The sequence below is a fragment of the Ceratotherium simum genome, chromosome 1 (genome assembly GCF_057802395.1).
Source record: "Ceratotherium simum simum isolate JZ-2026a chromosome 1, ASM5780239v1, whole genome shotgun sequence".
Taxonomy (NCBI): Eukaryota; Metazoa; Chordata; class Mammalia; order Perissodactyla; family Rhinocerotidae; genus Ceratotherium; species Ceratotherium simum.
In genome coordinates, this window is record NC_141900.1 from 90,906,585 (window position 1) to 90,917,870 (window position 11,286).

General features: G+C 49.6%; 1 protein-coding gene across 1 annotated transcript in view; it reads left to right on the forward strand.

Annotated features, from left to right (window-relative positions):
• LOC101398111 (stimulated by retinoic acid gene 8 protein-like) overlaps positions 1-11,286 on the forward strand; it is a 13,097-nt gene extending 1,811 nt beyond the window's left edge. Inside the window, exons 2-6 of the mRNA XM_087434348.1 lie at positions 880-1,130; positions 2,010-2,295; positions 6,066-6,139; positions 7,910-8,021; positions 11,047-11,286. Of these exons, the coding sequence (XP_087290474.1) occupies positions 880-1,130; positions 2,010-2,295; positions 6,066-6,139; positions 7,910-8,021; positions 11,047-11,121 (798 nt within the window). The 3' untranslated portion in view covers positions 11,122-11,286. The remainder of the gene's footprint in view (positions 1-879; positions 1,131-2,009; positions 2,296-6,065; positions 6,140-7,909; positions 8,022-11,046) is intronic.

The window sequence follows — 11,286 nt, forward strand, 5'->3', positions numbered from 1 at the left end:
GAAGAGATTCTGGGTACAAGTCCTGGTTTTCCAAATTGTGTCATGTTGTTTCATTGTTTTAAAACTGTCTTTTGAGGAGCAGAATTTTAAAATTTTGATAAAGTACAACTTATCCATTTTTTCTTTTCTTGATTGAGCTTTTGGTTTAAACCTAAGTATTTAACTTAAGTATTTCATGATTTTTGGTGCTTTTATAAATGGTACTTTTTAAAATTTCAATTTCCAATTGTTCATCGCTAATACATAGAAATACTATTGATTTTTGTATATTGACCTTGTATTCTGCAACCTTGTTAAACACTCCTTTCTCAGTTCTAGTTATTATTTGTAGATTCTTTGGGATTTTCTACATAGATAATCACATTGTCTGCAAATAAAGACAGTTTTACTTCTTCCTTTCCAGTCTGTATACCTTTTACCTCTTTTTTCTCCTTATTGGACTGGCTAGAATCTCCAGTACGATTTTGAACAGAATGGTAAGAGTGGACATCCCTGTCTTGTTTCTGATCTTAACAAGAGAAACATTGTCTTTTACTGTTAAGTATGATGTTAGCTGTAGGTTTTTTGTAGACGGTCTGTAGCAGGTCGAGGAAGTTCTCTTCTATTCCTAGTTTGCTGAGAGTTTTATCATGAATGGATATTGAATTTTGCCAAGGGCTTTTTCTGCATCTATTGAGATGATCACGTGGTTTTTCTTCTTTGGTCTGTTGATAATGGTGAGTTACATTGATTGATGTTCAAAGTTTGAAGCAGCCATCTTGCATTCCCAGGATAAACCCTACTTGGTCATGATGCGTTGACCTTTATGTATGTGTATATTGTTGCTAAAATCTTGTTAAGAACTTCGGTGTTGATTTCATGAGGGACATTAGTCTATAGTCGTCTCGTTTCTCTTTCCTCCCCAGTTTGTTCTCAAATAAGTTTCATCAGAAGGGCTCCGTCACCTGGTACCCAATTGAGGCTGTTGGGAAGGATGCTGAGGAGGAAGAAGAGGAGGAGGAAGAGGACGAAGACCAAGAAGAAGAGGAAGAGGAGGAAGAGGAGGAGGAAGAGGAGGAGGAAGAGGAGAAAACAGTGGAGCTCTTACACTCCCCAGTCACCTTGTTGCCAGACCTCATGGAATTTGAACGGTGTGAAAGGCTGGGAGAGGTGGCTTCGTGCACAGCTGAAACTCCTGTGGGGAAGGGGACAGAGGCTCCAGCTCGGGCATGCTGCAGCCTCAGCGCTCTCTCAGACCAGGCCCTGAGTCATGGAAGCTCCAGAATTTCCGTAGAGCTGGGACGTGGGAATAGGGTTGGCGGAGGGGCTAGAGAAATAGTCTTGAAGCTACACTGGCACAGCACATACACTGTGTTTACTTAGACCGGGTCTTTATGTGGGGTGCCATTGAGGGAGCTATTGATGGGGATTATGAGGGCTAACACCCCCACCCCACTGCCACCACACGCCCCACAAATCTGCTTTCAGCAGCATTACTGGTCTTACAGGAAGAAAGACAGCAAATGGCTGGCTCAGACTCCCACTGCCCCTCCACAGACTCGAGACCCTTGACATCCATGTTGGCTTCCAGAGGCATTGGCCAGTAGAAGGAGGCTCACTCCACAGCTGAGCCTGACTTTCAGGCCTCAGATTAAAGCGGGCATCTTATGGTGTCTGCATATTCATGGGCTGAGAATTTTAAGCAGTTTTCCCATGGGGGAGAGCTGAGCCAGCCACACCTCTCATCCTCTCTTCTATCGGGGAGATCTTCATGGGGGGGCTCGGGGAGGACTTGGGGAAGGACCCCAGAGCACAAATCTATATCATTCATGGCTCCCAAGATGGCTTCTGTGTTCTAAGCATTGCGGACACACAGAGACTAGTAGGGCTAAGCCTCTGGTCCAGCACAGACCTGTGGTAAGGCCTGTGTGCTGTGGACCACCCCATGAGCGGAATCCCGAGGAGATGGCTTGGGGAGGGACAATCAGCCACTAGCTTTAGTTCTGGGAGATGGTGTGTTTCTGTTCCAGGTATCTCAACTTTTACAAGCAGACGATGGACCTTCTGATCAGGAACAGGATTGTCTCCTCGCAGGAGGTGACACTCCCCATCGTCTCTGCGGCCATCTCTCACCTGTGGCAGAACCTCTCTGAGGAGAGGAAGGCCAGTCTCCTGCAGGCCTGGGCGCAGAAGCACAGAGGCCCCCCGGGCCTCGCAGGGGCCTGTCAGGAGCCAGCCTGTGCTGAGGGCAGCGTGAAGGACAGTGGAGTCGACAGCCAAGGGGCCAGCTGCTCGCTGGTCTCCACCCCGGAGGAGGTGAGCAGACCCTGTGGGAGTTGGGTAGAGGGGTGCACAGGAACAATTTGGAGACACCAGGGATCTGCTCTGGTCACTGAGCAAGTTTGAGGTGCTGTTTGGATTCTGGCTCATGCAGTAGGTTTTTGCTTTTCCCGACATGATCTCCAGGACCACAGAACAGCATTTCTTTTTCTCTCGTTAGTTTCCTGGCCTTTCCATGGGGATTTTGACGAGAAGGCTTAGAAGGTTCTATCAGTTGGGATTCTTCTGGCTACAAGTTACTTGCTCATTAAACCATGAAGAAATGTATACTCACAGCCAGGGAGGTCCCGGGGCAGGGAGGGCTTCTGCAACCTCGGTGATGTCACCACAGACTCAGCTCTTCCCTTCTCCCTGCTCTGCCTCATCTTAAGGCTGGTTTCTCACCTTTTCTCCCCTCTCTGCCATCCCCACTCCCTGTGACTGTGGGATGGCAGCTGGTAGCAGCCAAGCTGTCATTCTTCCTTTTCTACACCAAGTAAGAGAGAGAAAGATTCCTTGTGGCTTTTTCTTAAGGGTCAAGGAAGAACTTTTCCAGAAACTTCCACCGGCCCTCTCCTGCACTCTTATTGGCCAGAATTGGCCTGATTGCCAGATTACTGAGTCAATGACTGGAATAATCTAGATAGGATTACATTTATACCAATCAGGCCCAATCCCTGAGAGGAGGTTAGTTCCCACCCCAAAGAGCATTGCTGCCACTCCGTGAAGAGAGGGGAACGCACTTCAAGGAGGCTACCTCAGGGCCACTGTAAATGTGCTCTCAGAGTGCAAGTTGTAAGAATGGCCATGGTCAGCAAAGCACAGCATCCGGTGGCGTTAGCAGTCACTCTGCGCTGAGGTCAACGTGGGCCCCTCAGCTGCTCTTCCAGGATTAGGACAGCCTCAGAAGCCTGCTGCCACCACATGGGCTGTGTCTGCCCTCACTTCTCCAGCCCAGGGGCAGGCAGTTCTTGGCTCTCTGCGCCTGTCCTGTGCTTTGCAGGACATCTAGCATCCATGGCCTCCAGCAGGTACAGCTCTGGAACGCCCCCATCCTCCGGGAAGTTTCCCAGCCATCAGGGCCCAGGCCTGGAGACAAGGGGATGTCGGTCACTAGTCCAGTCCTTTCAGTTTACAGACGAGGCCTAGCGAGTAGGGAGACTTGTCCAGGATGTCCAGTTCCTGCCTCAGGGATCTATCTGCTTCATCACAGATTTTTTCAAAGCTCTTTACACTTTGGTTACCTGTTTATGGTCAACCCTCCACGATCTCCCCTGATGCTTCTCAGCTGGAGTTTAGTACAAAGGCAGGTGCCTGGCTAATACCACAGACTCACTGAATCAGAGTCCCTGAGGGGGGCTGGCTCAGAATCTGCATTTTATCAAGCGCCCCAAGTGACTGATGCACGTGGGCCGTATTGGAGGGAACTCCCGGTGCAGATCTGCAACAGTCAATCAGCTACCGCCCGTGCCCCCGCCCCCAGTCGTCACTCCGCCAGACTTCTCATCTGTTTGTCCACTGATGTTGGGTCCACCATGAGAGGAATGAGTTCTCCTCCATTGCGGTCAAAGCGGGGCCAGATGACCAGCAGATGAAGACCTCATTCCCGAGGCATGCACCAGCCAGCCTAGACACCTTTGTAGCCCCAAAGTGCCTGGCTCTGGTGTCTCACAGCAAAGTAGGCAAAAGGAAGAAATATGCCAAACGCATGAACAACTCAGTCAAACTGTAAACTGACTGTGTGTTTGTGCGTTTGCAAGCATGTACCTTTCCTTAAGGAAGAGCACACCCAAAGAGAAAACCCCAGAATCTAATGTCCCCAAATCATGGGGGCAACTTATCTGGCCTTTTTCAGGAAGGGCTAAGGGCTCATGTTCTTCTGGTGTTGAGGAAGCTGGCAGCAGAGTCCCTCAGTCGTGCCCAAAGTGAGGCTCTGCCCGCACCACCGTCCCCAGGCTTAGGCCAACCCAGGGCTGGTGAAATGTTGGCAGAACACAGAACAGTTACACCCAGGGCAAGGCTGGAGCCCAGGCAACTCCTGTTGTGGGTTCTAAATTAGTGCAGTGAAACCTCGGTATCTCCTGGTTCATCTGGAGTGGTGGTGCTGTGGAACAATAGTGTTCGGGGCCAGCCCCTGGACTCAGGGTCAGGTGTGCGAGGAGGTGTCTGGATAATGACCCTTCAGTGCTGAGATGCCTGGCCTGTAAGTCTGCTGGGCACTCCAGATGGACCAAGCAGTCTGGCCATGCCCCTTGGACTGGCATGTAGAAGGGGTTTGCATAGGTGGGGACAGTGTGTGGCCACAGCTTTGGTGGGCTGATGGGTTGAGGACAGGAATTTAGGTCCTGGATCCCTGCCTCAAGCCCATTGGGGAGGAACATGGAGCCGATGGGCTTCTGGCCTGGTGGACACAAGAGCTCAGGCCTTTCAGTGACCCCTTTCCAGATCCTCTTTGAGGTGACCAAAGGAATAGCAAAAAGAAGGACACCAGAAAATGTCCAGAAAACCAGGAGGGGGCCAATTCACACTGCCAGAATCCCAAGGGATTCAGTTCAGGGGAAGAAAATTGTAAGAAGACATGAAGGGCAGACACAAGGCCTACAGGGAAAAAGCAGAGTGTCCCAGGTAAGGGGAAGGGAGAGACCCTGAGGAACCTGCCAGAACCTGCCAGAACCTGCCAACTCAGGGCTGGAGAACTCCCTCTCTTCAGAATGGCTGTCTATGTAAATGAGGTGCCAGATAAAACAAAGCATGCCCAGTTAAAATTTTAGTATAAGAATGTCTCATGCAAAATTACTCGTTCTTTATCTAATATTCAAATTTAACCAAGCACCGTATTTTTTATTTGCTAAATCTTGCAATCTTAAATGTATATCACATTTTGTGGAATATTTCATATTCTTCAACAAATTAAAGAAAAGCAGGACTGAAAATTATCTAAATAGCAAGGATCCAAAATCGAGAATCTATGATATAATGTGTCTAGAGAAATGACTGGAGGGAATAGATCAATATGTCAACAATGGGCATCTCTGGGTGGAATTGTTTTTCAATGATTTTTATTTTCTTCATCTATTTCTATTTCCCAAAATTTCCACAAGGAACATTGTTTCTTTTATAAAGCAGATAATATTCAATAATAGCTAACATATTTGAGCCACTATTGTATGCCAGGTGCTTCACATATAACATCTTATTTAATTCTCAGGATGTTGCTGTTGTGATTCCCCTTCATAGAGGAGGATTGGCGAAAATGAGTCACTTGCCTGAGGTCACACAGCTTAGCAAGTGGCAGGGCTGGGAGTTGGCTCACCTGCAGCCTAACTCCAGAGCCCCCTGACCCCTATATTCTGCTGCCCTGGCATGAAACTGCTAGATGGTGGGTCCTGGGCTCAAACAGTCTTTGCTCCTCAGGCGGTGTGGACAAGACTGTGCCAGTGTAAACTGAGGCTTGGCTCTGGCTGCTGCATCTTGCACATGAGCTCCCACCTTCTTTAGAAAGAGGACATCGCCGTCCCCAGGGCTTTCTTGTCCCTCTCAGCCACCTCTGGGGTTGGCAGTTTGTTTTGGGCAGGCAAGAGCTTAATGTGTACCCCCTGGGAAGGTCACCAAGCAGAGACCCTGGTGTGGGCCCCAGCTTTAACATGCTCACCTTTCGGGGGTGAGGAGTAAGAGAGAGCCTTTGTGCTCATGTCCCTGCAGCAGCCCAAGCAAGAGTCAAGCCGTAGAGTTATGTCTGACACACAAAGTTCTGTGCTTTCTTTCAGATCCTTTTTGAAGATGCTTTCGACGTGGCAAGTTTCCTGGACAAAAGTGAGGCTCCAAGTACATCTAGCCCCAGGTGAGGAAGGGGGTGTGAGACAGTGTGTGTGTGAGTGTGTATACGAGTGAGTGTATGAGTGTGTGAGTGTATGTGTGTCACTGGGCATGTGTGTGTACCCCTGCTGGATGTTTAGGAGCCTCTCCCGCAGCCCCCCGAATGGGTGCATAATTGAATGGAAGTTCTTGGAGAGCCACTCTTTTCTGTGATTCGAAGGACGCTGCAGGTCCCAGGATTGTGCCATCACGCTGGGGGTGAGATTGTCTGGGGCTTCATCAGAGTAGAAAATTCTTCCATCCTGGCCTGGGGCTGAGACACGACAGGCTATCAGCTCCAAATTGTGTGTGTTGCACTGTTTGCCCAGGGCAAGGTGGTCGAGGGCAGGTTACAGCCGTCGGTCCAGTCCAAGAGGTGGGCAAAGGGCTCTGGGGCACGGAGAACAGGGCCAACGGGAAAACAGGCCTGTGCGCTGAGCTTAGGGGAGTCTCTGAGCCGCGCAAGGGGGAGCAGCTGCTTTTCACGGTGCTGACGTGTTGGATGTGGAAGGAGGGGAGGGGCATGGCTGACCCCGTGAAGTGAGAAGACACAGAACAGGATCTGGGGAGACTATAAAACAAGCAGCTTGACTAAATCTCTAGGCCAGGGGCGTTTTATCAAAGAGAGCTAGTTTAGGACTGAAATTCCCTCATGTTTTGAAAAGCTGTGGTCTTATGGCCTGAAGGACCAGGCCCTCCAGAGACCTGTGCTGGTGTCATGGCTAAAAAGAAGGCTGAACACTTAGTTGTGCTTTGCGAGAGAGGGCAACATTCATGTCCCCATGATCCCAGAGAATATCTCCATTCACCCCTGAGGCCGTGCGGCCACAGCTGTGCCTGGGAACCTGGCCTCCTGCGGGCAGATCAGACATCAGCATGTGTTCCTCCACTCCTCCTGCTCCACCTCGGCCTGGACAGACTTGTCCAAAACCTCCAAAGCGATTTTATGTGTGACTCAGCTCTTCTCAGCTGTGTGTGGAGAGTGATTTTGCTGAAACTGGCTGGAGGCACACATTCCTCTTTCTGAGCGGTGCTCGGTCTGCCAGGACAACTTTGTTGAGAAGTTGCCAAAGTGTACTTGCCAAGCAATATTTGGAACCCCTTACCCTGCTGGTGGAACAAAGAAACAACCCACTAAAATTCTTTTTCTACTTTCCCTAGAAAAGGCAGGGGCTGCTGCCAGAGGGTTCCTCAGCTGACCGTGGACCTCCTTCCAGGAGGAAGTGAGGTTGAAATGCTGGCTGTCTGGGCATCACTCCCAGCTTCTCTCCTCTATGGCCCCGGTTCTTGGGCTCCTCCCCTTGTCCCAGGAAGGCAGTGGGAAAGGAATCTGCAAGACAGGCCTCCTGTCTGCGTCAGGCTTGTGCTCCTGTTAGACAAGCTGAGTGGAGGCATGTCAAGGGGCTGAACTCAGACAGGCCGTGTGCACCCTGAGCTGCCTCAGCAGCCACAGGTGGGACAGTGCTGTACCAGGCTGACTTGGAGGCACAGAGGAAATCCTGCCGCCTTGTTCCAGAGGCGGCAGCTCAGACACTAAATTAGGACACAAGAGCCCGTCCCCCTAAAGTCTCGCTTTCCCAGCAGATTCCAGGTATGACTTTGGAACGGATGCAATGCCAACCTTCCAAGAAGGGCTCCAGGCTATCCAAGGATTCACTTGGTTTACACTGTCATCCAGATACATTAGGGGGCACAAGCAGAGGTGAGAGTTGAGGATTCTAAATATTTGCTGTTTCTTCTTCCTCTCTGTTGTCAGTTCAGTGTTTGCCAACTGTGACCCAGAAAATCCAGAAGAGAATTTTCAGCTCTATATGCAGATCATCGATTTTTTTAAAGGCCTTTGCTGTGTTAACCCTCAGGTCAAACAGGTAGGACAGAGCAGAGTGCAATGAGACCCCCGCTCCCCTCCCTTAGAGTGGCGAAAAGGGCTCTTGAGGGAGCCCTGGCTGGACCTCACCCGGATGGCATCACAAAGAACCACTGGCAGGGGCGTTCTTTCCTTCTCTCTGGCCTGCTCCATGGATGGTCGACTTCTGCCTAATGCGTCCTGTGGGATGGAAGATGTCGGGGGAAGAGAGACAGGGGGATGCTCTTGAGGGCAAACCTGAGACTGAGAGCCCCTTGAAGTAGAGACCAGACCCCAGGGGTCTGGCTCTTTGCAGGCGTTCCTAAATGTTGTATGACTCCATGACATCTTTCCAAGAGGCTGAACTGTTTTGTTTCATCATCTTCTGAGACACTGGGGTGATATTTGCTTTCAGCTTTTGAAGGATATTCATTTCTGCTTCCAAAAAGCCGACTCTGCAGCTTATGGTGACATAAGTTGTGGGGGTCTTGGTTAGAAGGTTCATTCCTGGAAGCTTTCATGGGGGGAGGGGGTTATGCCTGAGCCGGCAAGGGGACAGGCCCTTTCAGATTTGTAGCCCTGGATTTTCTCACTAAATAGCAAAAATACAACTGTTTATTTCAAAAGGGAAGTGATAAAAATGAAAATGTCTAAAAATCGTTAAGACAGCTTTTCAATAGGCTGAGGAAAATGGGGCCTTCTTCCCACTAATCTTCATGGTCCTCTGCCGAGACTACATAAATCTCATTTGGAGCTGAGGGCCCTCCCTGCGCTGTGCTCGCCTCCTCCCACCAATCCTTGGCTGCCCCTCCCTCACCGCTGTGTCCCACTTCCTCTGGGACACGGTGAAGTCAGCCCACTTTACCAAGGCCTGGAGAAAGGATTAACGGGACAATCTTAGCTTTCCTGCTTCCTTTCTCCACACACAGCAGAAGAGGAAGAACTAGCAGGGACCAGGGGATCCGTATAGAGCAGAGGTGCTCAAACCTGAATCACACGGGAGCTTATTGGAAATGCAGATTCCTGATGCCCCAGCACCCAAGATTCCCCTTCAGCCTTGCGAGATGGGACTCCAGGAACCTGCATTTTGAACAAGCTGTCCAAGAGGTTCTGGTGCAGGAGGCCTCTGGCTTTGATAGACGCTGATGTGAAGAGGGAAATTTCCTTCTCTTCCCCATTCACCTGACTCTGTCAGCTTCATGGGAGGTGGTGGATGAAACTAATGAGCACTGTATTGGTTTCCTGGGACTGCTATAGCAAATAACCACAAACGTGGCGGCTTAAAATAACAAAAATTTATTGTCTCATAGTTTTGGAGGCCAGAAGGTCAAATTAAGGTGTTGGCAGGGCCATGCCATCTCTGAAAGCTCTTGGGAAATATCCTTCGTTCCTTTTCCTCGCTTCAGGTGGCTCCCAGCAATCCTTGGCATTCCTTGACTTGTAGCTGTGTCCCTCCAGTCACTGCCTCTGCCTTCACATGCCTTCTTCTGTGTGTGTCTCTGTCCCTCTCATCATCTTATAAGGATGCCAGTGATTTGGATTGAGGGACCCCCTAAATCCAGGATGGTTTCACCTTGACATCCTTAACTACTTACATCTGCAAAGACTCTATTTCCAAATGAGGTTCCAGGTGGACACGAATTTGGGGGGAGCACTATTCAACACACTTCAACACCTAGTTCCAGCAAACACTTCTCACAGCCTCTTGATTTCCCAAATCTGCAGCTTAAACATGCCTCAGACACCATTTTCAGGGGCTTAAGGAAGTGGAACGTTCTACACGACATTCAAGCACTTTGTGTGACAGAGATTTGAGTGGGTGGTTCCCTCCTAGGATGCTTGGCCTCCAAGCACCCCTTATGCTCTGATTCCCTCTTTTATCAACCTTTGCCGTTGTCTTCACCCTGAACACGGGGCCCTGGTGATTTTCCCCAAGACCACCTGGTCCCCCTTCTTGGAGACTCTGGCTCCCCATGTACTCCCACCTCCATCAGTAGAGGACAGTTCTACTGTCCTCTGTTCTCTCTGTCAGCTCTCTGTCACTCTCACAGAGTGAGGACAGTTCTCCAGAGCTGGGAAGGCTTCGTTTGTGGGGTCATCCCCCAATCTGGCCGTCCCCCTTGGGACCAGGTCCCACATTCAAGAGATGGATGACTGGGGTGAGGGATGCTTCCCAGGGCACAAGGGGATCAACCCCTGACCAGCGGGGCTAACAAATTACAAGGGTCATTTTCTACTGGTGGGGACAGACAAGAATAGCAAAAACCCGGGAACATACCTTTAGGGGAAGAGGGAATGTGGAGTCAGAGAGGTTGGCTGGGTCATCATAAAGGGAATGAAAAATGCTTGCTACACAAACATAGTGCTACTTACTAAGAAAATTATTTCCTAATAGCTAACCCAGGCACATGGTTTAAAATTCGAAAGTTACCAAGAGATATACAAAGAATCGGCAACAAGAATCCCTTGGTTAATACCCCATACTCTTCCCCAAAGGCAACTACCATTCCCAGTTTCTTTTATAGCCATCCAAAGATATGCTCAAATATTCATATATTCTTTCAAACACAAATGGTAGGCTGCCATGCACATGGCTTTACCTTGCCCTTTGTAATAGCATATGCCACAGAGAGAGAACAATCTCATTCCTTTTTTTGAACCAGCTGCATGGTATTCCATTGGTGGGTGCACGATGGTGTAATTCACCATCTTCTACTAATGGACATTTGCATAAAGCTATAAGATTTTCCCTGTCTCTCTCATGCGATCCTGGAAATCTCCAGGATAGGAAAGAAGCCAGTTCTGCTGTATCCAGGAAAAGCCTTTCTGGAGATTCTAGAGTATGGAGTTGAGTGAAATAGAAATGGGACCTTCCCCCGTGTGGTCCTCACCTCCTGGCCAGAAGCTGGAGAAGAAGATACAGCTGAAGAGACGTGGAGTAGCGACTGAGGGAGCAGGGCACGCCTGAGATGGTGGGGGCTTCTCACCTGCCTGGGGCCTGGGGTCCTTAAATAAAATTTAATCCTCTTCCACCTTGTGTTTTGCAGGAACCGGATGTTCCCTTTGACGATGAGATGATAATGTTGAGGTGCATGGAGACCTTTGACGATGAAGATTTGTGATGCAGAAGGGCTGGGAGGGGGAGGGAACGATGAGCGTGCGCAGCTTCCAAGTTTGAATGCTGGCAGCCCAGGTTGCACCTGCCTCAGCCTTCTGGAGAAGTTTTGGAGTGGGCTGTCCCAAAAGCATTTTGATGGTTTTAGTTTCCAATTATTATAAAGTATCTA